General features: G+C 38.7%; 1 protein-coding gene and 1 pseudogene across 1 annotated transcript; one reads left to right on the top strand and one right to left on the bottom strand.

Annotated features, from left to right (window-relative positions):
• LOC141552891 (TLD domain-containing protein 2-like) overlaps positions 1-4668 on the bottom strand; it is a 31185-nt pseudogene extending 26517 nt beyond the window's left edge.
• Positions 4669-4898: 230 nt separating this feature from the next.
• LOC141557229 (deoxynucleoside triphosphate triphosphohydrolase SAMHD1-like) lies at positions 4899-26470 on the top strand. Its single transcript, XM_074292607.1, has 16 exons — positions 4899-5184; positions 5896-5962; positions 9834-9906; positions 10591-10751; positions 11781-11896; positions 13241-13311; positions 13842-13997; positions 15149-15249; positions 15352-15460; positions 16145-16236; positions 17527-17642; positions 18453-18592; positions 21029-21124; positions 21879-21983; positions 22488-22625; positions 26077-26470. Exons 1-16 carry the CDS (start codon positions 4992-4994, stop codon positions 26206-26208), a joined length of 1866 nt encoding a protein of 621 aa, XP_074148708.1. The 5' UTR covers positions 4899-4991; the 3' UTR covers positions 26209-26470.
• Positions 26471-27380: the final 910 nt, after the last annotated feature.

Genomic DNA, 27380 nt, shown 5'->3' with positions numbered 1-27380 from the left:
GAGACCAGATTTAAAGTCAGGTAGCTGAATCTTGTTTCTAAGTCATCTACATTTTTCCCTTGTATTTCCTCCTTTATTCTTCCAGAGAATAAAAAATGTTTTAAAAGAGAAAGTAAATGTAAAAGGCCCTGATTCCCCAGAGCAAAACAATAAAGAAAGCAAAAGCTCTTCTTCCTTTCTTCCAATTCCAGATGGCACAGCTCCCAGTCTGATCAATCAGTCTTCTGACTTTTTTTCTGTTTGGCTTCCATCAGCTAAAATTTTACTGTTTAAAAAAAATTAAAGCTTTTGAAAAATGAATACAAGGGATAATGTTATAAAAAAATTACTCATGCATATATACTGTCAAAAATTTTATAATTATAAAATTTTAAAAAATAAATAAAAAATTAAAGCTTTTTATTTATAAATCATAGGCATGGGTAGTTTTTTCAGTACTGTTCCTTGCAAAACCTTTTCTTCCAAATTTTCTTCTCCCCTCTCCCCTATCTAGCAGGTAGTCCGATACATGTTTTTAACCATTTCGTAAGAAAGTTTTACTTATATTGATCAAAATAAAAAAAGGAGCTGGAAGTAATCTAGAACTAACTATCACTGCCAAGGGAAGAAGTATGGCAGCCAAGGACAATATCTGTTTAGAATGAAAACTTTTTGTTCAAATTTTATGGAGGATGAGAATGGAGCTTTGCATATACAATTTTGCATTTAGAAATGACAAGGGAGCCCCAAAATTCTCTAATGCTCCTTCAGGGAGAAAGTGTCCTTGAATCCTGTGTCTGTGAGATCCACCCCAAGGAACCAAGATAAAGTGGTTTTTCTTGGTGGAACTAGTTGAAGTATTCAATTCCAAGATTGAAATGCTTTTGGCTCAAAAACACTACCAGTAAGTGGTCTCATCTAGGCCTGGGGGCAGTGAGAGCATTGAGGGAAACTTCTGTCTCAGATTTCCTTATAAAAACATCAATTTTAAACTCAATCCTTGCAGAGGACCTAAAATGCCATGCTATAGCATGCCAAGGAAACCTCTGCCCAATGGAATGATCTTCTCTTCCAGCACTACCCTCTCTTCATCTTTCTCACCAATTTCCCTAATACATTCACTATAATTTAGTCATACATTTTAGGTGTTGCCTAAATGATACATTTTATAGATATTTCAGTTTTTATAAAATTCCTGTGTGAAATGAAGTTTTTTTCTGAACCTCTGCCCAAACATATTCTTACATGTAAAACTTTTTTTTAATTTTTTAATAAAACTATAGTTTTTTATTGTTATTGTTGTTTGTGCTTCACTTTTTCTTTTTCTTTTCTTTTTTTTTTAATAAAGCTTTTTATTTTCAAAACATCTGCAGGAATCATGACAGCATTGATTGTTGGGGATTCTTGGTGACTCACCCAGGGTCACACAGCCATGAAGTGCTAAGTGTCTGAATTGTTCTCCAGAGTGACTAGATCAGATCACAGTTCCACCAACAAAGTGTTAAGTGTCCCAGTTTTCCCACACCCCCTCCAATTAAGTACTTCTTTTAAAGGTGATGATAGCTTTCAATTCTCTTATTGAAGACATCTGCTTATATAGCAGTTCTCTAAGGAATTTAAATTAAGAGTTTATTATGATTGGCTTGTAATCTTTTGTTTCTGGATAAGATTTCTGTGATTAGAATGTGTGACTTCCCCAAACAAGGGGAGAAAAGGCCAGGTAGGGGTGGGACTCCTGCAGTTAGGAGTATTCAATCTAGTGTTTTACAATTTTTATTTTGCACTTCCTTTTACTGATGAACGCCTTGTCAGATGGGAGATGCCCTTTCTCCAGTTTATAATAAAGCCCTTTTTTGCTTTTTCTAACTCTGAGTCTCTGATCTGAGAGATACCATCCCACACAAGATTTTTTTTTTTTAAGTTTTCCAAAGTCTCAGAGAACGCTGGAATGATTTCAGAAGAGTATATGCATGTCCTAAAGAAAAATGAGCATCAAAGGTGAACAAAAAGGGCTTTTTTTTTTTTTTTTTTTAGGACAAAGAGAACTTAGTCCTCCCAATTCTGCATGGAAAGAGAGGGGAAATTGACATCTGAACAGGGTCTCACCAGATGTCCAAGTCAATCGCCTGTTTCTGTCTGAGTCAGATGTAGTTTACCAACCAAAAAGAGTCTGCAATGTGTTAACTAGCCCCGAAGTACTGATTACCATTTTCTGAGGTATTTTGCTGAGGAAATGATGCTCCAGCTCAGAGTACAACAGGGGGCAGTGGCGGTGAAAAATAGCCTCGTTCCAAAGCGGAGGCAGCGGGAGACAGCTACGGAATCTGGAAAAGGAAGACAAGAGGAAAGAGCCCCGTTAAGAAGAAACAAATCCAAAAGCGCACCTCCGCCTTAGAGGCCTGCAAGGACCTTCAGGCACTTGTGGATTGGTGAATGGGAGGAGATTTAGGGAAGACGGTCAAGTACAGCTTAGGGACTGAGCAGTCTCCTGGCCCCCAGCGAGATCGGGCTTCACGTCCCTCTCTGACTTAGCCTCCTCCCCAATGCACAGGCGACTCCTGGCAGGTCCTCCCGGATGCAGGAACGAAGGACAGACAGCTCTTGAGAAGAAGCAGGACCTGCCCAATGGGGAACCACCAGAACCCGCCAGGTGGAGGCGTCATTTCTTTTCTTTCTCCTTTCCTTTCCCATAGTCTACATACCCTTGAGCTGTGAGCGCTACACTGAAAGGAATGGAAAGTTTTATCACTTAAATCTCTCCAGATACCTTTGAGTTTAAGGGCTAGGCAGAACAACTGAGGAAAACTGAGGCAGGACAACTGAGGGAAACGGAAGCTGGACAACTCAGGGAAACGGAGGAAGGACAACTCAGGGAAACGGAGGAAGGACAACTGAGGGAAAAGGAAACAGGACAACTGAGGGAAACGTAAGCAGGACAACTCAGGGAAACTGAAGCGGGACAACTCAGGGAAACGGAGGCAGGACAACTGAGGGAAACGGAAGCTGGACAACTCAGGGAAACGGAGGAAGGACAACTGAGGGAAACGGAAGCAGGACAACTGAGGGAAACGGAAGCTGGACAACTCAGGGAAACGGAGGAAGGACAACTGAGGGAAACGGAGGCAGGACAACTCAGGGAAACTGAAGTGGGACAACTCAGGGAAACGGAGGCAGGACAACTGAGGGAAACGGAAGCTGGACAACTCAGGGAAACGGAGGAAGGACAACTGGGGGAAACGGAAGCAGGACAACTGAGGGAAACGGAAGCTGGACAACTGAGGGAAACTGAAGTGGGACAACTCAGGGAAACGGAGGCAGGACAACTCAGGGAAACGCAGGCAGGACAACTCAGGGAAACTGAAGTGGGACAACTCAGGGAAACGGAGGCAGGACAACTAAGGGAAACGGAAGCTGGACAACTCAGGGAAACGGAAGCGGGACAACTGAGGGAAACTGAAGTGGGACAACTCAGGGAAACGGAGGAAGGACAACTGAGGGAAACGGAAGCAGGACAACTGAGGGAAACGGAAGCAGGACAACTCAGGGAAACTGAAGTGGGACAACTCAGGGAAATGGAGGCAGGACAACTCAGGGAAACGGAGGCAGGACAACTCAGGGAAACGGAGGCAGGACAACTCAGGGAAACTGAAGTGGGACAACTCAGGGAAATGGAGGCAGGACAACTCAGGGAAACGGAGGGAGGACAACTCAGGGAAACGGAGGCAGGACAACTCAGGGAAACGGAGGCAGGACAACTCAGGGAAACTGAAGTGGGACAACTCAGGGAAACGGAGGCAGGACAACTGAGGGAAACGGAAGCAGGACAACTCAGGGAAACTGAAGTGGGACAACTCAGGGAAACGGAGGCAGGACAACTGAGGGAAACTAAAGCAGGACAATTCAGGGAAACGGAGGAAGGACAACTGAGGGAAACTGAAGCAGGACAACTCAGGGAAACGGAAGCAGGACAACTCAGGGAAACGGAAGCAGGCAACTCAGGGAAACGGAGGCAGGACAACTCAGGGAAACGGAGGCAGGACAACTCAGGGAAACTGAGGCAGGACAACTGAGGGAACTGTGGCACAACAGTGGCACCACCTTCCAGTATCACGGTCCTCTTTAAGAAGGAAGCACAAACAGCAGCAATAACCCTCTGCCTTGGTCTTGTTCTTGCTAATTACTCTGCAGCCTCCCATAGCTCCTTGTCTACCTCTTGCTCTCATCACATCAGTACCTCTGAGGTGGCGCAGTGCATAGAGCACCAGCCCTGAATTCAGGAGGACCCCAGTTCAAATCTGGTCTCAGACACTTAACACTTCCTAGCTGTGTGACCCTGGGCAAGTCACTTAACCCCAATTCCCTCAGGAGGGAAAAATGGGTACCACTATTGCTTTCTGGAAACTGACTCCCGACGCTTTCCACCTCCTGTCCATCAGTACCTCTATGCTCAGCGCCCTCCCCATTCCAAGGGAAGCTCTGGAAAGCCTGCCCGGGTTTTGCATTCGCGTCCCCTGGGCTCGAGGGGTTTGGTCACAGAACAGGTTTACGTTCATACCCTCCTTAGTCTGGCTCGGCTGGGTCCCAGGAGGAAGAATCAGAACCGGCGGATGGAAGTGCAATAGCGAACGTCGGGTTCCCACTCAGGTAAATCTCCCCCAGAGTACCGGCCTGCCGCAGCGCGAGTACGCGCCTCCCTGCGAGTCCCCGCAGAGGCCGAAGAGCTGAGAGAAGTTGCTGTTGAACATCTTTGGCCTGGGCCCGGCCAGCCTCTGGAACCCTGGCTGTAACTACAAAAGTCTCAAACAATGGCAGCGCACTTTCGGGGGCGGCACCAACAGCGGCCGTCCCAATTACTGCGCACCGCCCTCCGGTGGGTGGGGCACGCTCCTCCCCGGCCTTAAAAGGGAGGTGGAGGGGGCGGCCCTCCCGTGCTGGAGTCGTTGTGCGCTTGCGCGGCCCCTGCAGAACCGATTTCTGGATCTCTGCTGGTGCGGCCCAACAGAGGAAAGGCCATGAGGGGATTCGGGACTCCTCCTAAACGTGCCCGCTGCGGGCCTCCTTCCCCCACTTCGGAGCACGCCGCTACCTCCGCCGACGCGGAGCGGGAGGACGACGCCGATCCCCGGAGCTGGGACACGGAGCGGCTGTGCGCTTTCCTCTGTGATCAGGGCTTCTGCAACCCGACGCTGCTCGGCCGCATACGAGGTAATTGGTACTATTTTATTACATTATATAATAATCATAGTAAAATCTTATTAACTAGTGTTTCTAGAAACAACGCCCCTCCCCCCCAAAAGCAAAAAAACCCAAACCCAAACCCTCACCTACAAACGGTAATGAATGATATGAGGACTGCAGATGTGAAACAACACAAATTACAGCTGTCATGTTGATCACTGTGTTGTCATTGCTTTAAATTTTAAATTTGTTACAAGAAAAGGGCACAGAATGATTAGGGGAAATAACTAGTGGAAAAAAAAAGGCAACAAAAAATCTGAAATTTAAATTTAAACAAAGGAAGCCCACAAGATTTCTGCAGGATTTGATCAGAGACTTCATAGAATCACCAGCTCTATAGTGATGATTCCAAAAGTCAGGATGGTTGTATTCATGCTTTAAAACCAAAAGAAAACTATACTTGAGTCTTTGGCCGAGGTTTTGCTCCCAAGTACAACATCTCCTCTAACCTTTTAATAGGAAAAACAAAAAAACAACATTCTTCAACTTTTACTTTGTATTTATCACTGATGGGTTAGTATTTCTCCCTAGACATTTCAGATAAGCTCTCTTGCATTTTGTACAGATCATATAGCTGTGAATTCGTTTCTAGGAATTTCCGTTTGAATTATATTTTATTTAATAAATATAAAAAGACAAGATGTATCAACATTTTAACTTTTAAAAATCTTTCCGTAGAAAAAAAAATCAGAGGCACTCAGCTGCTCAGACTTGACGAATCAGTTCTTGAAAGTCTTGGAGTAAGGTAAGGCTGTTGCTCACATTAAAGTATGTCACAAAGCACACTTCAGATAATTCTCTTTTAATATTTTCTTCCTTTTGGATTATCATTTGAGTTCTTAATTCTTGATCTCAAAGGCAATTTCTGAGTGGGAAAGTGACAGTCAACATATTTTTGATGTTCGATGATGAATTTTGCTGGGGAGTTAAATGTTTTTTAATGGCCACCTTCTCACTCTTGAGTTATTTGAGAGAGCACTAGATGATGTACAAAGATGAGAGAGAAAAATATTTTCAAGAAAATGTAAGGCTTGTTAGCAGTTGGTTTTAAAACTTCCTATTTTGCAAGACCTGCAATTTGCTGGTGATGGAATTCTGGAAAAAAGAAAACCAAGTATCATTAGCAAGACTCAGGTGTACTTTTTTATATTTTATTTTCCCCCTGAGCCTGGGGTTAAGTGACTTGCCCAGGGTCACACAGCTAGGAAGTGTTAAGTGTCTGAGAAGACATTTGAACTCAGGTCCTCCTGAATTCAAGGCTGGTGCCCTATCCACTGCGCCACCTAGCGGCCCCTCAGGTGTACTTTTTAATGTTTGAGTAATTTTATTTCAGGATCTACAGCTAATGTCTTTTAAGACTCTCATCTAAGGTGACATTGGTGTTCTGTTATTCACAGGAGCTTCTTAAACAGTTTCTTCAGGGATTGAACTTGTCTTCCTCTGGTGCTGACAATCTTGGGATATGAAATCTTTTAGGGACCCACTATTTCAGATTTACTCCACTTTATCATGTTGTAAAAGAGTTGCTAGACTGGCAATCAAGAGATTTTCTGTTATTAGCAGTCTAACCTTGGACATCTGGCAGGAAACAAGTATTTATTGTGTGCTAGCCACTGGAGATAGGGGAAAAAATGGTGTGGGGCATGTGGGAGACAGTATATAAGTATATGCAAAATAAATACTGGGTAAATTTGGAGTGAGCCACTAGCATCACATGGGAGAACCAGGAAAGGCTTCATTTAAAAGGAAATATTTGAACTTAACTTTGAGAGGGAAAGTAAGAAATAGAGAATCCATTCTCGTTATGGGGGCAGCTCATTCCAAGACACAGGAATGGGAGATCAAGTTTTGTGTGAGGAAGAGAAAGGAATTCATTTTGACTGGAGCAAAGAATGTGTGAAGGAAATAAGATGATAAGGCTGGAAAGGTAGTTTGGGGCCTAGTCATGAAGGCCTTTAGAGACCAACGGAATCAATATTTGATTGTAGAGGCGAGAAGGCGCCCCCGAGTTTGAGGAGAGGAGTGACTTGGTCATATCTGTGTTTTAGTATTATCTACCACTTTGTCAGCTCTTTGGAAAATGGATTGGAGAGGGAAGAAGTGAGGGCCAGAGACCATTTAGAAGACTGACAGTAGTTCAGGTGAGAGGTGAGGTGGTTAGCCAGATGAATGAGAAAGGGATAGGATGGTGAATGGTGTAGAGGTAGTATCTATGAGATTTGGCCACTGATTGGTTAGGTGAGGAAGAATGTGGGGTCAGGGAAGACTTCCGAGTTTCAGTCCTAGATGATTGGATAGATCAGACATCCAGCTGGAAATGTCCAGGAGGTAACTGGATATGGTGCTGAAGGAGTGGAGCTCAGGCTCATAACCGGAAATATAGATCTTGGGCCCATCTGTATGGTCATTGAACCCATGGGAGATAATGATTGCCCAAAGAAAGATCGAACAGAACTCAGAGTTTGAGAGTCAGAAATAGATGAATATTCAGTCAGTTCATAAATATAAAAAAAAAATTTATTAAGCTCCTGTCTTGTACCAGGCATTAAGCCAGTAGTAATACAAAGAGAAAGGTAAAAATCCTTATTGTCCAGGAGCTGATAGTGTAATGAGGGAGAAAACATGTAGATATGTATGCACAAGCAAAGTATGTGTGATTGAATTGGAGGGAATCAAAAGCAGACACTAATTAAGAGTCATTGGGAAAAGCTTCTTTTTAAAAGTGACATTTGAGCTGAGCCTTGAAGGAAGCCCTCACGTCCAGAGAATTCCAGGTATGGGACACAAACCATGAACATTCCCCGAGTCAGGAAAATGGAGTGTTTTGTTCCAGCAACAAAAAAAGGAGCCTGTGTCACTAGATAGAAGAATATGTGGAAGAAAACTTTAAAGCTAGAAGAAATGGAGTTTATTAACAGCTTTACTGAAGAGCAGTCAGACAGGAAGGAACTGAGAACTGAGAGAGCCCTCTCTGCACCTCACTTTATTTTTGTGTAAAAACAGTTTTTGTTTGTTCCCCCCACCCCCATTGCTAATATTTTACACTAGAGTCTGATGGAATGGTGCCTCTTTGGAGTGTAAGAGAGAATTGTTAAATTAAAACTGGTTAGTCATTATTATCTTATCAATAGTCTCTGTAATTAGTCCCTGAGAAATAGTTTGGTTTCTGTTGCTAAAATGGTCAGGACAGATATGTGTAAAAATAGAGATCTAGAGTGGAATCCAGCCTTTGACACTGACTATATGACCCTGATGCAAAACAGTTTCTCTTTCGCAGAGTCAGGTGATAATTGTGGTAGCTACTTCTGCTGGGTTGTTATATTGGAAAGAAAGTACTTTGTAACCTTAAAATGTGGTAGAAACGCGAGATGGTGAGATAACTATCAGACATAAAGTAGTTCGTAGTAAATCCTTCTCTTCAATAACTGCTGAAAAAATCCGTTTACAGCAGAGGTAGGGTTTTTAAACATGAAAACCACAAATGGCTAGATCATTCCCGGATCTTGTACAGTTTCTAAGTTATTAGGGCCTTGTGATTGTTCAGCGGGGCACAGGATCAGTTACTGTAGCCAATGGCGGAAGGAAGGCACCTAGTTTGACTCACTTGGCAGTGATAGGTGGAGGGGTTGTTAACATACAAGGGATTGGGGGCAACTAGGTGGCTGAGGACCCGAGTTCAAATCTGTCTCAGACACTTAACACTTCCTAGCTGTGGGACCCTGGGCAAGTCACTTAACCCCAGCCTCAAAAAAAAAAAAAAAAAAAAAAATTGAGGGAAAAAACATATAAAGGATTGATCACTTCAGCTTCAGCATGTCAACTGCAATCTCAATTTCAAGTCAAAAATCCCCTGGAAAGTAAGGAAGCTCCAACAAATCTAAATACAATATACATATATCAATTAATATGAAAATGTTTTAGAAATCTCATTACCTCAAATACTAAAGAGGGGCCAAAACTCGCAAGTAGACCAGGCTTGGTCTTTATGTATTGAGAGTCTAAATTCCAGCTGTGACTCGGCCTTAGTCCTTAATGCTGAGTTGTGTGTAAGTCATACTGATTGGGAAAGACTCCCAACAAGAGAATCAGCTAGTATTTATTGTGAACTAAATGCTTCAGGCGACAGCTGGGTGATGCTTTGGAGTCTGGAAGACTCATTTTCCTGAAGACAGATCTGGCCTCAGACATGGACTAGCTGTGTGACTCTGAGCAAACCACTTAGCCTTGCTTGTCTCCGTTTGCTCATCTGTAAAATGAGCTGGAGGAAGAAAAGGCCAGCCATTCCAGTGTCTTAGACCCCACATAGGGTCATGAAGTCAGACCCAACTGGAAAAAGACTGAACAGCAAATGTACGTTAGGGAACAGAGGAAATACAGCATTTTGTCACTCTAGCTTTCAGATGGCTGAAAAGACCAATCAGGAGAATGTCCTCTGAGCATGCTTGGAAACTTTATTTGCTTGGGACATTTATTGAAGTAAATTTTAAATTATTAATGGCTCTTAATGATCTGAAGGTAAAAAAGTGACCTGGTTTTTAAAAAGTTATTGTTAAGTATCACACTTTATCAAATAAATTGTGACTTGTCTTTTTGGGGGGGTTTGGTGACTTTCCCAGTTGTTTAGAAGAAAGACAGAAATTGCTGGATTGTATCCATCAACTGGATGAAGACCATGAAGAGATAATGAAGGTAAGTGGGAGTTAATTTTTAATTGTTAGATCCTAATATTATCTGTATTTGGAAGGCCTTTGTTTTCTTTTATCCATTTTATGTTTGAAGGGGCTCAGTGGCTATAGCACCAGTCCTCAAGTCAGGAGGACCTGAGTTCAAGTTTGGCCTCAGATACTTATTTAACATTTCCAAGCTGTGAGACCCCAATTCCCTCAGCACAACCCAAATTCAGTGAACATTATTAGCAAAGCTAAGTGAGGAGACAGCTTTTAAAGTAAATGTTGTTTTTTTTTTTTTTAACAATGGGATAAATTTTCAGGTATCTATTAGTTTCTATAATGGTGGAAAAAAACAGTGGATTCTTAATTTGTAATTTTTAAATCTATTTTTGAGATCATAGAATGTTTCTTCTTTTGGCTCCCTGTCATTCCAAATCTGTGTAATTAGAGTAGTCCACCAGTAGAGCCAAAGGATGAAGCAAATGAATTAATTTGATTTTGTTTAATTTGATTTACAATGAATGGAACTGTAGCCCCAAACTGTGTAAATATATGGCTTGGAGGGAATCGTTGGCATATATAACATCTTAAATACTTAAATAACTTTGGTCTTTAGACTTGACATGGGGATTTAAAAAATGGGTTGTTACTTTTCATGCATAAATTGTTTTCATGTACAACTGTAAAAATCATCATTTTCCAGATATTTAACGATCCTGTTCATGGCCACATAGAACTTCACCCTCTTCTTATCCGAATCATCGACACACCTCAATTTCAAAGGCTGCGATACATCAAAATGATGGGAGGTGCTTACTATGTTTTTCCAGGTGCCTCTCACAACCGATTTGAGCATTGTCTAGGGTAAGGAGAAAAATGCACTTAAACAGAAGTATTACAGATAAGTTGTTCTTTAAGTCTTTCCATTACAAAGAACTTGTGCTTAGATATGATCTATTTTAGTAGTTTAACTTTTGTATTTAACCAAGTTCTTTCTAGCACAGTTAAATGTTATGGTGTGATTTACTTCCTACTTGTATATTCCTGAGTGTGGTAGTTGGGCTGGTGAGACAATAATTTATCTCCAGGGTATTTTAGGGTTCCCTTTTTTTTTTAAGCTTTCTTATGGATGTTATAGTCTATAAATATTAAGTCCTTCAGTTTTCCTTCCTGCTTATTCTTATATAGGTTAGTTTCTGCCTTTGAAACCAAACTACTCAATATTTTGGGGAAAAATATGAATTTGAAAAGACAAAATTAGAGTTGTAACAATAGTATTAGAATTTGTCTTTTTTTTCCAAAACGTGGAGGAAATGTTCCTGAATGGCAGGAAATGTAGTTTCCAGTTTATCTTTAGAGACAGTTCTTTCCAATATAATTTTGTTGCATGGTGCTAAGTGAATTACTAGAAAATTACAGATAACCCATATTGAATTGTGAGTACAAAAAAATTACACATAAAAGTGCTCTTGATGGGATTACCCTTACAATATGTTCTAAAGTTCTACTTACTCAGATAATTGAAGGTGACTAGAATTTTAAGGTTACTTTGAAACAGAAATTTTTTAACCTTTTCTTTTTCTTTTTTTTTCTATGTTATGTATTCTTTTGGGCAGTGTGGTGAAGCCTGTAGGTTCCTCAAAAGAATATTTTTAAAATTTATAAAATACATAGTGTTACCTCCAAAAAAGTTGTAGTAAACTATCATTATTATTTTAAAAATCAAATTTAAAACGTTCAAGGAGCTGAGAATAAGAGCCTCTGCTCTAAAGAAATGTAAACAAATATTACAGGTTGGATAACTGATCTTTGGGACTTGAAACGGTACATTCTTGATTGAAGAAACAGAATATATCTTCTAAAATGAAATTTTATTTTCTTCTTGCTTCACAGTGTCGGTTACCTAGCAGGATGTCTGGTCAGTGCACTGCGTGAAAAACAGCCTGAACTACAAATAACTAAGCGGGATATGCTGTGTGTTCAGATCGCTGGGCTTTGTCATGATCTAGGTAAATATGTTCAAGGAGCCAAAGGAGTTCAATGTGTAAAAACGTGATTTATATAAGTATTGAGGGATATAGTGTTCTTTTATTTTTAAAAACCAACCAACTGAGAAGTGTGCAGTATAACAAATCCTAACTTCTCTTTATAATACCCCAGTGAATATCAGCATACAAAATCTGTCACCATTTATGTCACTCTGTAATTCCAGAATACGTCATAAGCATTGCCACATCCTATTGCCTCAGTTGAGCATTTCTGCTACAGTATGCTGTATTAAAGACTCAATTGTGGATTATGAAAGTCTTCTGATCACTATGTCTCAGTAGATAGTTTGATCCTTTGCCTTCCTGAATCCATCTTTCTCGTGTTTAAAATACCTGAGATTTTTTGAACAGAAGATTCTCAGATTAGGGAGGGGGCAGGATTTCTCACTTCCACTATCCATGTGGGTGTAAAGCTAAATAATAGCCCCTGGGACTGTTGGCAATCCAAAATATTTTTGTAGCTACTGGTGAAACTAGATAATCACTAGCCTTATAAGGGATTATAGAGATCTGACTTAATCAGAAATCTAGTTCTCTGGTAAGGAAACTAGCTTAATCTCTTTCCTATGTGTTTCTTAGATGATAGGAAAGAAGTGTCTCTTACTGTTCATAGACCATTGACCAGCTTAGGTAAATCTGGAAAAGATTATCTTTAGGAAGTTGGCCCTTCTTGTTTCTCAAATGTACAGAGAACTAAGTCAAATCTATAAGAGCACAAATCATTCCCACATTGATAAATGGCCAAAGGATATGAACAGTCAGGTTTCAGAAGAAATCAAAGTGATCAGGAGTCATATGAAAACAAATGCTCTAAAATCTCTAATAATTGGAGAAGTGTAAATTAAAACAACTCAGAGTTACCACCTCATACCAGTCAGATTGGTTAATAACAGAAAAGAAAATGATAAATGCTAGAGAGGATGTGGAAAAATAGGTACACTGATGGAGTTGTGAACTGGTCCAGCCAGTCTGGAGAATGATTTGGAATTGTGCCCAAAGGGATTTAAAACTTTAAAAGTGTATACTCTAATCCAGCATCACAGACTATTGGGTTGTTCTGTATCCCTAAGAAATCAAAGAAAAGGAAAAGAATATGTACAAAAACATTTATAGTAACTCTTTTTAGGGTGGCAAAGAATTGAAAATGGAGGGGATATCCTTCAATTGATAAAGTTGTGGCATATTGTTGAGGCCATGGATCTTCTGAAGAATAGAAATGAATTAAGTTTGAATAAAAAAGAATAGATAAAATGAATTTGTGCTTTTCAGTAGTGTGAACCAGTGCTTCTTATTCTCTTTTTAAAGGTCATGGACCCTTTTCACACATGTTTGATAGAAGGTTTATTCCCCGTGCTCGCCCAGGATATCATTGGGAGGTATGTGATATAGTCAGATTTTCACATAGATAAAAAGATGAAGCATTTATAAGGCACATTACTATATTCCAGGCACTGCACAAAGTTCTGGGGATACAAATAGAAGCAAAAAAGCCAGTCCCTACCCTACCTACTAGACCTTTCCTTCTAATGAGGGGAAATAGCATGAAGAAGACCTGGAAAATGTGGAAAGGGGAAGGGCAAGCCTTGGGGGCAGTATCCCTCCATGGTGTACGGGGTGTCAAGGAGGTTAAAAAGTCCAAAGAATGAGCAGTGTGCCCAGGAATGAAGTTTCCACATTTCTTGGTGTCCTCCTACAATCCCCACAGGTAGCAGAACTCCTTAAGGCAAGAGTAGAAAATTAAAGGCTAGCAGAATTTCTAAACTAAGTTCAGAGTTAAAGGACCATGAGTTAGGCAGCTATGGGACAAAATCAATTAGTCATAATTTGAATGAATAAATAAATGACAGCGGGTCAGCTTAATTTTTCAGATCAGATGGACAAGTTTCTTCTGTTCTTATTTTTTCAGCATGAAATGGGTTCAGTGAAGATGTTTGACTACCTGGTTAAGGCCAATGGAATTGAAAATGTAATGAAGAAATATGGACTTGTTCCAGAAGAAGATATATGTTTTATCAAAGAACAAATCGCGGGACCTCTTGATTCAACAGGAAAGAGTTCTTTGGTGAGTTAGCTAGTTGGTTTGAATTGCCTAATACTTCTTAAATGAGGGACTATCTTTTCCTTTCTGTAAATTTTACCAGTTTTTAAGAAGTGCATTTATAGTTTAGAAGCTCCCCAAATTGTAATTGCATCCTAAGTTATTTAGATCCAGCTATATAGTCATTTGAAAACTGCAACTATAAAACTCCTTTGGACATCCATTTTCCTTCCATTTCTTTCCTGCTAAAGAAAGTTTGCTCCAAATGTTTTTGTCCATATGGGATCTTTTCCTATTGATGTCACTGGATAGAAATCCTTTTCTGGTGTTTCTGGGTCAAAAAGAAGGTATGCTTTATTGGCTTTTCATGATAAGGATAAGCTTAGTTGGATTTTCTTCTGCCTTTTTTTTTACCTTCTAAAATCCCTACCTTTAATCAAATATATTAAAAATATCATCTGAATTATCTTTCCTTTCCCTGCCAATCAGTTTTCTGCCCATGGAAAATTTCATAATCTGTAGAGATTATTTCTATATTCTTTACCCCTTTAGTGCATATGGTAATTTCTTAAGCAGAAGTCCATGGATTTTTTAGTGTTTTGATCATTATGTTTCAATAAATGTTTTCAATATTTCAATAAAATGTTTCCTTTATAATCTTATGTTTTATTTTATATGTTTAAAACTATTCTGAAAAGAAATCCCTAATGTCTTCAGACTTCCAGAGAGATCCATAATATTCAAAAAGTTAAGAAATCCTTTTCTAATAATACCACATGTAAATCTTTAGGTTTGACAGGTATTTAATTGTTCTTATACATTCCCTAGAAATGTAGCATAGCTCCTGATTGGTCTTAGGAGTTTGATGTGTTTGCTTCCATAGTTTATACTACAGAACACTGACCGCCATTCCTGTGGGTAATAATGGGGCTATCCGTGCTCTTTATTCACAGGATAATTAAGACGTGATAATGTTGGGGAAAGAATGAACTTGTGTGTAAAAGGCTTTTCATGTGTTTTAAAACTTGGCAACATAAACAGAAAAAGTTCTTGTATAAATAATTGTCTCTTTTGTAAACTTGCTTTGCTATCATATCTGAAAAGTAATGAATTAATGAACATTAATCCATGATTATGACTAAATAGTTTTTCCCTGGTCTTTTTTTCCCCCCCAGTGGCCATATAAAGGACGACCTGAAGAGAAAAACTTTCTTTATGAGATAGTGGCTAATAAACGCAATGGCATTGATGTGGATAAATGGGATTATTTTGCCAGGTACACTTTGAACATTTCACAAGTGCTGTCATACTTTGATGAGTAATTTCTAAGTATTTTCCTACTGATTTTTTTCACCTCCCTTTCTTGGAATCTTTTTAGGGATTGCCACCATCTTGGAATTCCAAATAACTTTGACCATAAGCGCTTTATTAAGTTTGCCCGTGTATGTGAAGTAAACCATAAGAAATATATTTGCACCAGAGACAAGGTAAAGTGTTTGAGAAAAAAATAGTCAAGAAAGAAAGGGATTCTCTTGTTCCTAATTACAAATTGAGAGTTGGGGGAATAGCATTTTCAGTCATCTTTTCTTTTGTTTAGTATTGTTAAATGCTCTTATAAAATTAATAAAATGTTGGACAGCATTCGCAGCTTTTGTGAATGCATGATTTTTGTCACCTTCCTGAATTTATTGGGGATGCCAAAGGGGAAAAATCACATACATAACTGTTTAATTTGCCTTTGTGACATAAATACGCATATCTCTATGTAATTCTCTGTTTGAATTTGCTTAACTTATGTGGAATTATGCTAAAATAAAACCTTGGACAAATATTTAAATATTATTTTATGATATTAGCAGTATTTAGGTCCACTTGGTAAAGTATTAAAAAGTTAAGAGCGAGCCAATGAATGTCACAGATCTACCATCCTTATATCAGGGGTACTGGGATGGTGTATACGTTATTCATTGTGTAGTAGACAAAGAAGGGCATGCAGGTTTAAATTTGTTTTCTGCTGCATCCCACCTTGGGACTTTGGGTCAGTCATTTTACACGAAGGTGTTAAACTAGATCAATTCTGTGATCCTGTGTAACCTTATGCACATTATTTATGCCTGTCTTCATCGCTTTTCTGTTTCTCATACTTATAAGTTTGTTTCACAATTCTCTAGGAAGCTGGAAACCTGTATGACATGTTCCATACACGCAACTGCCTGCACCGAAGAGCTTACCAGCACAGAGTTGGCAACATCATTGACACAATGTAAGGATTTTCCTCTCCACTTCCCTACACAATTTTCCATTGTGCATTTGTTGAAGTGAATTGAATGTTGTATGTGTTCAATATGATACGTATTTCAGGTTCTGAAGGAATTCAGATGAAATGAAAAACATGCTGTAGTTTAGATAGTTTATAGAGCCAGCCTTAATGAGAAAATTGAGTAGGAACAATAAAAAGTATCAAATATCTAAAAATAGCACAGAAAACATGGGAGGAGATCAAGGGGAAATAGAAAATGTCAGTCATCAAAACTGTTTAATTCTGGTTTTTAAAAACCCCATAAAAAATAAATCACTGAAATAGACTAATGAAGCTTTTAATTTTTGTTTGGTCCCAACTCTCATTCATAGTTAATTTTTAAATTTTCAGTAGTATTTTATTTTCTAAATGAAGTAAAGATAGTTTTCATCACTTTTTTCTTGGTAAGATGTTATGTTCCAAATTTTTCTCCTCCTCTCCTTTATCTCCCCTTCCCCAAAATAGCAAGCAAACTGATATATTGTAAACATATTTTTATATTTGTCATGTTGTACAAGAAAAATCAGATCAAAAGGGAAAAAAAGACGAAAGAGAAAGAACAAACATATATGTTTATAAGAACAAAAATATATGTGGATATATACGTATGTATATATATATATATAAGAATTGTACATGTTTGACATATATTGGATTACTTGCTATTTAGATGAGGGGTTTGGAGGAAGAGAGGGAGAAAAATTTGGAACACAAGGTTTTCTAAGTGTGAATGTTGATAACTAATTTTTTTGGAGGGGGAAGCTGTTATTTTTAAAATATATATATATATACATACATACATACATACATACATACATACATATATATATATATATGATTTTAAGTTCCAAATGTTATCTCTCCTTCTCTCCACTCCCCCTTGATTGAGAAGGCAAGCAATTTGATGTGATTTATACATGTAAATTCCTTCAAAACATATTCCCATATTAGTCATGACGTGAAAGAAAATAGAGAAAACCAAAAGAAAAATGAAGTTTTTTTAAAGTATGCTTTAATCTGCATTTAGATGAAAGAGTTCTTTTTATTGATGCTTTCATGTCTCATTCAATTTTCTCTTTCCCTGCATCCAGTGAGCCCTCCTTTGTAAGATTTAAAAGAAAATTCTATAAAACCAGCTCACAAATTAGCTGCATATGATAATATGACAGCATCTGTATACAGTTCCATTCCCATAGTTCCCCACCCCAAGTGAGAGATGCACTTTAACAGATTATGTAAATTAATTCTCAACAGGATTACAGATGCCTTCCTTAAAGCTGATCCCCATATAGAAATAGAAGGTAGTGGAGGGAAAAAGTACAAGCTTTCTACAGCAATTGATGATATGGAAGCCTATGTTAAACTTACAGGTAAGATTTTAAATGGATTTAATTCTACCCAGATACAATATAGGCAATCAATCTTCATCTTAGAAATTGGCTATATTTAGAAAGATTGTTAATTTTTTCCCCCAGATTCAAAAAGCGATATGCTATATAAACAGTATTATAAGTGGTAATTAAACTCCAAACCAACAATAAAAGCCCATCAAATTCATTAAAGTATTTGGTCAAAAAATAGTGGTCAAAATGGTCAAAAAAAAATTCAGTACTTTAGAAGATCTGATTTAATGAGGGTGATGGCTAAATGGCACAGTGAATAGAGAGCTGGCTTTGGAGTAAGAAACTTGAGTTCAAATCCTGGTTCAGATATTTAGTAGCCTTGTGACACTAGATGATCATTTAACTTAAGTCTATAAAATGGGTATAATAATAAAACTGATCTCCAAGAAGTATAGTAAAAGTCAAGTGAGATGAAATGCAAAGTGCTTTGTAAAGCTTTGGAGTGCTGTGTCCTTTTGTGTTTTCAGTAGACTATTTTGGCTACCAAAATCAAAAATTAGGATAAAAAAATGATCACTTGGCAGCCAAGCCCACTGTTGCCTGTAAGTGGGCTTAGCTTTTTTTTTTTTTCCTTCACATTTTGTCACTGCACGTTAGTGCTGATTGTAAAGCATAAATTAAGGAAATTATATTTGAAAATAACTTCTTAAAATACAAAACTCCAATTTTAAGGAATACCTAGAAAATCCTTAATGCATTATTCCTACATATCTGGATGATGGGGGGGGGAGGGCGCTTTGGATAGTAGGATATTGATTGTTGTTTTGATTTTGGCAGATAACATTTTTCTGGAGATTTTGCAATCTCATGATCCTAAATTGGCTGAGGCACGAGAGATTTTACTGAAAATTGAAAGTCGTAAACTATACAAGTTTGTGGGTGAAACTCAGCCAACAGGGGAAGAGAAGATTCAAAAGGTAAGTGGATGCTTTGAAGGTCTTCAAATTGCACTTCCAAACTTTGATTTGAAATTTGGCAATGTGGGTGATTATAAGTGGTCCTCCTAATGTAACTGTCCTCATCCCTAGTCTCCAAGGTCAAGTAATATGTTATAAAAGAAAATGTGAAGTATATTAAATCAGATCTGGCTCTGTTCTTTTGGACTGTTTAGATCTTTGCATCTCATTCTGTCAGCTCATGTACTCAAAGAGTTCTCTTTTAATTAGACAGAATTGATTCTCCCTGCCTACTATAATAGTTGGAGATAGAAAAAATTTAAGCCATATGATTTATTAACAAAACAGGTGTAATAAATGGTTGAGTGGACTCCTTAGTCAGTTCAAAGACCATGTGAATAAATAGTGAGACAATGTTAGTTATTGCAAATACATAATATTTTAAAATTTAATTTTAATTTAATGAAAGAAAACTATTAACAAAATACAAGACTAGGTCATCTGGTTTCTTACTGTAGGAAAGCTCAGATGTTCCCAGGTTGGGAGAGGTAGAACAAATGGGGACAATTCCATGAAATCAGAGAAAGAGTGGGTATATGCAGTTAAAGGAACATGAAAACAATAACTGGTTGGCTAATATAGGGGAGTTTTCACATAGGGATTGATTAAGATGTGTAATTATGAGAAAATTCCTTGTATCTGTATTCAATTCTGATTAAATTTCTGGTCACTGTAGCCTAGGTCCTTAATTAAAGTCTCTAAGAAACAGATAAACGTGGTCCAGCTTGCCATTCATTCAGGAATTAAGTTTATGGTTGGGTTTTTTTTTCCTTCCTCCCCTTCCCCCCAATTCACATAATTGAATGAAGTATTCTCACAAGACAGAAAATGGGCTATACCTATATTGAACCAGTGCCAGAATTGGGTCACAGGATAGAATCATTGGGATTCACTCAATTATCTTTTCTATTTTTTTTTTTTTGGCTGAGGCAATTAGGGGTTAAGTGCCTTGCCCAGGGTCACACAGGTAGGAAGTGTTAAGGTCAGATCGGAACTCCTGACTTCAGGGCTTGTGCTCTATCCACTGGGCCACCTAGCTGCCTCTCAATTAAATATTTTTAAGAATATTTTTGATGATTGTTTTTACATCAATTATTTCTGAATCTATACCCCACCCCTTCATAAACCGAACCCTTGTAACAAGGAAAAACAATTAAAAACAGCTTAATGTTTTATGTATGCAATACTGTGTCTTCCTGCCTCTGCCAAGTGGGAGAATTAACCTCTTTTATCTTGTGTGGCGTCTTAGGACATCCTAAAATAATATGCTTAATTCATTTCCATAAACATTACCTGCCTTCTACAGTAAGACATTGTGTCAGGCATTAGAATTTGAAATATTTTTCCATCTATTTAACATTTTATTTTCCATGGAAAACATGGAAAACAATTTTAACATTTGTTTTAAAACTTTTGAGTTCCAGATTCTCTCCCTTCCTCCTACTCTTCATTGAGACACATGCAAAGTTATGCAAAACATAGAAATTTTTAGTGACCTTATGTCATCTAGGAGTTCATGGGATAGGTACCCTAATAAATCTTAGTTGCAAAGGAGCCATGCATAGTTCTCTAAAACATTTAAGGGAGGAAAGATCAGGCTCAGTTTGGTCTGGGAATGGGGCATGAGGAGCAATCACTATGAAATGACTATGAGGAAGTACTGAGCCCAAAAAAAGGTTTTTACATAATGTTTTTATTTATTTATTTTTCAATCACTTACATTTTCCACTGTCTCTCTCTTCCCACGCCCTTCCAGAGAAAGAAAAGTTCAGCTAAACTACCAACAAAACGAAAAGTCTAACGTTATGTGCTGGGGTACCCTATTCATGCTCAGCTTCCACCTCTGCAAAGGAGAGGTGTTGTATCATATCCCTTTTGGGCTTAACAAATCCTTATTTCATAGCTCTCAGTTTTAATTATTTTGGTAATCTTTTTCTTTAAACAGAACAAAAAACTTATTTATTTTTGTTCTGAACTTTAAAATAATATATTGAGAATTGTGTATCACAATTTGTTTAGTCATTCCCCCCATTCAGTGAGAATCTATTTTGTCTCCATTTTTTTGCCAGTAAGAAGAAAAACTATTCTAAATATTTCTATATATATTTGGGGTCTTTTTGGCAAAAACAATCTTGGGATGTGTGCTGAGTGGTGGAATGTCTTTTTCAAAGGATGTGGATCTTTTAGTCACTACTCTGTTCTCATAATTCCAAATTTCTTGGAACAGTGGGGTTTTAACATGACAGATAAGAGGCAGGAAAAGTACATTGCAGACATTACAGAACATAAAGGTGAGGATATTCACGTGATATGAGCCTGTGAGTAGTGTACTATAAACTTTCTCTCATAGTTTAAGCTGTCTTCTAGATAATAAATTCAAAATTATTTCTTTCCTAGGAGGAATATGATGAACTTCCAAAAGATGTTGCTGCTTCCATACCACAAGTTATGGATCTAAAAGTTGAATTAAAGGCTGAAGATTTCATAGTTGATGTAAGTTGCTGGCACTGTGATATCATTAACAAACATTTCTCCAAACCATGTGTAAGATTGTTCCTGTAAGCTGCTTCCAATTGTCCTCCTGTTACATTTAGTTTATGAACATTGACATTTTTACTGATTCTCACATCCCATTTTATAAAAAGGCGCAAATTTTGTTCGTCCTCAAATGAAAGGGATGTAAATTTAGCTGCCTATACCAGGCAGTGTATTTGGAGAGTCGATTGGGCTGGGTATGTTGATGTTTTGCTGTTTTAAAATTCAAGAGTTTATAATAATTCCCTTTATTTATATGAACAAATTGATGATCATGTCTAGAACAGGATTTGATAAAATGTCCTTGGACAGGAGAACAAACTCAATTGTTAACATTGTTCCTTAAAGGAAAATCCAGTTTGTTTTCAAACATACTTTCCAGGAAATCACGGAGTGAAGAGCAAGGACTATTTGTGTATTTCTCATCCCATAGCCAAAGGAAATGATGGAAGTTTGATGGCACTTATATTTCTACTTACTCTACCAAATGATAGGATCCACTCTGCTTGTAGGAACCTTTTGCCCAGGCTTAAAGCAAACTAAAAGGAAACAAATTCCTCGGGTTATTTTTAGCAGAATGTTTTCTTCAGCCTTGGTTAATTTTGTTGGTCTTAGTCATGATGATGGACGGTATTCCTTGGCTTGCCTCTCTAAGCTCAATAAGTGAAGTGGTATTGCTGTTCTGTAATTTTTTCTTTTATCTTCTGTTAAGGTTATCAACATGCATTATGGAATGCAAGAAAAAAATCCTATGGATCATGTTTATTTCTATTGCAAGAGTGACCGAAATAAAGCAATCATGATTACAAAAGATCAGGTAAACATTCAAATTAGGTCAAAATAAATTTGCTATTGTGACATGTCATGTCTATCCACCTGTCTAACATTTTTAATGCAGTTCGAAAGAGTTGGTGTTTTGGCTGGGAGGGAGGATTGATATTTTATTATGAATTATGGGGCATAATGATTAGAAAGGAAAGTTATAGAATCTTTTTTTTTTTTTTAATACCTTTAGTGATAGTATGTGAGGCTACTAGGTGACTCAAGGAATAGAGTGCTGAGTGTGGAATTGGGAAGACCTGAGTTCAAATCCTTCAGGTGCTTACTCACTGTGTGACCCTGAGCAAGTAACTTTTGGGTCCCCTAATCCACTGCAGTAGGAAATATCACTTGCCTCTCCAGTGTATTGATGGTCCACAGGGTCCACCACCCCTGATTGGCTGAGACAGCATCCAAGTGGGAACATGATTGGTGGGGAGATTTAGTGTCTTACCTGCTTTGTGATTCAGGAAAGAAATGATGAGTTCTTTCTTTTGAAAAGGTTTCACAGCTTCTCCCTAAAAAATTTGCTGAACAGCTTATCCGAGTGTACTGTAAGAAAACAGATAAGCAAAGTTTAGCGGCTGCCAGGCAGTATTTTGTTCAGTGGTGCATGAACAAAAACTTCACCAAACCACAGGTAAGTCATTTATTACTCTTTTCTTAAATCATTTCCTTCTAAACATCCAGAGAAAGAAGGGGGTTTTTTCTTACCTCCTCATTTCTTTGGAACCTGACAAAATTATATTTAAAATAATTTGATTATCATTTCAAATATAAATGAATGTCTGTTTTGTTTTGCTTTTTTTTTTGTTGTTGTTGTTTTAATATTGAGCCCTAGATACTTTAGTGAGGGTTTAACAAAAGTTCAGTAAGGGATATCTCTGAAATTCTTCAGAAACTACTCTGGGATCACTCCTCTAATCCAGTTCCTGCCTCAAGGGCACTCACTATATTATGCTGGAAATATACAACATACAGCTAAAAGAGGATAATGAAAAAGGTACAAATGGAGCAGTGATGAACTATCATCATCAGTGATTCCATCTCTAAATCTCTTCACCTTTAGTCTTCCAGAATAAAAGTTGACTGTGATAAGACTTTCCTTTCATTCTGCCTCATCAGTCTATGCTAATAAGAACCCAATCATCAGATCCTTATCCTCCTTAGTCACTCTGTCACATTGAGTTCCTCATTTCTTGCTATTATAAACCTTGTAATTTAAAAGACTAAAATTAGGCCCTTCTACCCAAACTATGCTCTGTCCTTTTAATAATCAAATTGATGGAGTCAGCTGATATCTCAGTCTAGATGATTCCCATATCTGCAGTTACCCTTTCTCTCTCTTTTGAGCTTTAGTCCAAAATTTGTAATTGCCCGCTGGACGTGTTCACTTGGATGTGTCTCATAGGCATCTCGAGCTCAACACGTGAAGAACAAAACTTTTCCCCTAAGTTGTCCCCTGGTTCTAATTTCCCCATTTTGGGCAATTGCATCATAATCCTTCTAGTTATATAATATTACATTAGGAGTCCCTGTGCTTGACCATTTTCACTGAGCCCACTCTGACCTTATGCCCATTTATGCACATTTTAATTCTGTTTTTATGCCCACCGTGTGCTGTCTTACTGCCTGCTGTCTAAAATTCAGATTTCTTTGCTTATCATTCAGTACTCTCTGTACTCTAGCACTGGCCTGCTTTTTCTTCTCTTCTCCTGTCAGTTGTCTTCCTACCACATCTTATTGAATCCCTTAAGATTTCTCTTTTTTTCCTTCTCTGCAGTCTTGTATTTGAAAGTCATGTTCTCTATTAAACTCTGGTCTTATTTGAATAGATATTCCTCTTTTTCCCCCTGAAGAATTATACTCAGTTTTGCTGGGTAGGTGACTCTTGGTTGTAATCCTAGATTCTTTATCTTCTGGAAGTGCATTATTCCTAACTGTGACTCCATGTATTTAAACCTTTGTTGGGTTTCTTTCTGACTGCTTGTAGAATTTTCTCCTAAAGTGGAACTTGGCTATAATATTGGCTCTGAAATTTGGGCTTTAACATTCCTGGAAGTTTTGCTTTTTTGGATCTCTTTGAGGAAGTGATTAGTTGATTCTTATTTTACCCTCCGATGCAAGTATATCAGGGGACTTTTGGTTGATAATTTTTTGAAAGATGATGTCTTGGGTTTTGTTTTTTAAATTATGGCTTTCAGAGAGTCCAATAATTTTTAAATTCTTTCTTCTCCGTGTGTTTTCCAATCAGTTATTTTTTTACTGAGTTATTTCATATTTTCTTCTGTTTTTTCATTCTTTCGATTTTGTTTTTATTGTTTCTTGATGTCTCATGGAGCTCTACTTGCCCGTTTCTAAATTTTTTTTAATTATTACCTTCAATGACCTTTTGATTACCATTTTCTATTTGGCCCTATTCTGTTTCTTTGATTTTTAAAAATCCTTTTTTTTGGAACCTACCCAGGGATTGTTTTTGGGCTTTTAACCAATTCACTTTTTTTTTTTGAGTCTTTTTTGTGTAACACTTTTGACTTTGTTCTGCATTTTTTGGTTATTTTCCTAGCCTATTTCTTGAATTTTAACTTTGTGTAAAAGTTGGCTGTGCTCCCAAGGCATACAGGAGGCATTATCCCAAGCTTCAAGTTTTTCATGTTGCTGCTTTCAGAAAGAGGTAGTTTTATGCATCTGTGAGTTTTCAGTTCTTCCAAGGTGACGTGCTTTAAGAAGAGTCATTGCCCTTCTGGCTTGGGCTGTGGTGTGTGAGTGACCACAAGTGTTCTTTTTTTAATTGTTAAATTTTTTTTTTCACTTGGAACTGTGACCAAGATTTCCGTGTACTCCCTAAGGTTAGTGGGACTGTGGCCTAGAACCATGTGTGGCCACATAACAGCATGTCCCATACCTAGTGCCAGTGCAGAGCTCCCTGTTGTCTCGTTCTGGGCCAGCTGTAACTCCCTTACAGTCTGTGGCCTGAGAGTCTGGACGCTGCTGAAGCTGATTCAGGCACCCGCCAGCCTGGTCATGCTGCTGCCGGCTCGGGGTGTGGGCTCTGGGATGTGGACGCTGCTCCACTCCCACCTGCTGATACAGACTTTCTTCTGCGTTGCCTTGAGATGCAGAATTGTTTTACCCTGACCTTTTGTTGGTTCTGCTGCTCTAGAATTTGCTTTGAGGCATTATTTTAAAGCTGTTCAGAGGGGATTTTGGGAGAGCTCAGGCAAGTCTCTGCCTTTACTCCACTCTCTTAGAGCTGCCCCTCATATTATTAATTTTCAAATTTTCATAAGTGTTATGATGATTAATAGAATTTTAATTAAAGCAAAAGAAAATCGTAGAACTTAAGCTATAAATATGTATATATATATATATATATATATATATATATATATATATATATATATATATATATATATATATATATATATATATATAAAGAGAGAGAGAGAGAGAGAGAGAGAGAGAGAGAGAGAGAGAGAGAGAGAGAGAGAGAGAGAAAGATTTGGGCTCATCAGAGGAATAATGTGGACAATGTGTTTGTGTTCTGAGCCATATTAATGAAACCCAGGATTCCCCACTGTGGTTTACTCAGTGGGAAAAGTTCCCTACCCACAAACATGTGCTCGTGGCCCCTTAGGGACGACAGGAAGGTGTAAAAGGTTTGGCGCAGCCCACCCCATTTAGTAGAAATACACTGGAGAACCCTTGCTGGCAGGCCAGCAGTGTCATCCTGTTGCTGGGGGTGGGGGTCTGTAAGACCAGACAGCGAAGCTTAATTCTTTCCCTTTTGACGAGGCTCCCTGGACTCGTGCAGTCAGGGCAGAGCCCGGGGTTCTGAGCTTAGGCCGATGGGTACAAGGAGAGGGGCTGGGGGTTGGCCCAAGTCCTCGTCCGGGCTCCGCCGCCAGGTGGCTGAATTGCTGGGGGCCCGAGTCAGCCAGCTGCTTCACCTCCAGTCATTGAGTGGGAGCAGGTCCGTTTGGTTGAGCTCATTTTCTGAGTCTCATGATTGTACCTGTCCACACGTGCAGGTTAAGTGCTATGAGAGATTGTGCTGTAACTCTTGTCATTTTTTTTTTCTTGAAAAATAGGATGGTGATGTTGTGGCCCCAAAACTAACACCCATGAAAGCCAGTTGGAATCTCCGGTGTAGAGAGCAAAGTCCAGATCTTCATAGAGAGAGTTCCAACATCAAAACCAACCTTTTTCAGGAAAAAAAGTAATAGAATGGGAATTTCCACTTCTCTGCTTCTTGTAAAGAGATGTGCCCCAGTCCCAATGCTGCAAGAAGGTTTCATCGCACCTATCCTTTTTCTTGGCTTCTTCAAACAAAGCTGTTGTGCATATATCCTCAGTCAGAAGCTGATCAGCATGTAAATAAATCACACCATCTTTTTCTTTCAAATAGACTTGGGGAGCTGAGAGCTGCAAACAGGGAAATCTTAACGTAATCAGTATTTATAATAAATTCTGTAGTAATTTCAAGATTTTAGTTGCAATAGTGCAAGACATTTTATATGAGGAAACAAGAAAATTTGATATCACTTAAGTATATATGCAGACTGCAGGAAAAGCATTCTTTCCAATTTGGCATGGTATCTATAACTCTTAATTCTTTATGTTTAAAAAAAAAAAAAAAAAAAAGCATCATCCTTTTTATACCTTCAATTCCTGTGGGAGAAAAACTGTCTTAAAAATTTATGGGAAAGGGGCAGCTCCATGGTGCAGTGGATACAGCACCAGCCCTGAAGTCAGGAGGATCTGAGTTCAAATCTAACCTCACACATTTAACACGTGCTAGCTGTGTGACTCTGGGCAAGTCACTTAACCCCAATTGCCTCAGCCAAAAAAAAAATGGAAAATAGACTTAATAGACTTGGGTTGTGAGACGAGGATCTGATAATGCCCCTCTCCAGCCCTGGTTAAAATAGCAGAACCCTTTGGGGCCCTCTGAGGTAAGTGCATGCCTGAGTAAGGTACCAGACCTCATCCTGCTGGCTGGTCTTCTGAGGACTAAGGGAGGGCATGTTTGGAGCTGGCACTTGGGAGAAAAAGCCGTTTCTAGGGAAGATGCGCCAGGCTTCGTTGTTCCAGACAAGTGTGCCAAGGCAATGTTGCTCCTCCTTCAGCTGGATGACTTCCCTTTCACTCACCAGATGTGGCTCACCCTTATTTCTGAATAAATTATGCGGAAGAAGTCCTTGTTGCAAAAACAAAGACCACCACCTTCCCCAAGCATGGTGCAGAAGTGCTATTGCCTGCACAAAATGCTGGTCGGGGAGAAGGGCCCGGCTTTGCCGACTCCCTCGGGACTTTCTCCGAGGCTGTCAGGGCCGGGCCAGTGCCGAACCTCCCTTTTCCCAAGGGACCAGAGTGGGAATGGATGAGTCAGGAA

Source organism: Sminthopsis crassicaudata, chromosome 2 (genome assembly GCF_048593235.1).
Source record: "Sminthopsis crassicaudata isolate SCR6 chromosome 2, ASM4859323v1, whole genome shotgun sequence".
Taxonomy (NCBI): domain Eukaryota; kingdom Metazoa; phylum Chordata; class Mammalia; order Dasyuromorphia; family Dasyuridae; genus Sminthopsis; species Sminthopsis crassicaudata.
The sequence above is the reverse complement of the archived record's forward strand: the minus strand, read 5'-3'. Positions and strand labels throughout refer to the sequence as shown.

Coding starts and splice junctions, on each gene's coding strand:
- LOC141557229 (XM_074292607.1), top strand. CDS start 4,992: ATGAGGGGATTCGGGACTCCTCCTAAACGTGCCCGCTGCGGGCCTCCT. Junction 16,237..17,526: donor GGCAACATCATTGACACAAT/GTAAGGATTTTC, acceptor AATTCTCAACAG/GATTACAGATGCCTTCCTTA. Junction 22,626..26,076: donor AAAACTTCACCAAACCACAG/GTAAGTCATTTA, acceptor CTTGAAAAATAG/GATGGTGATGTTGTGGCCCC.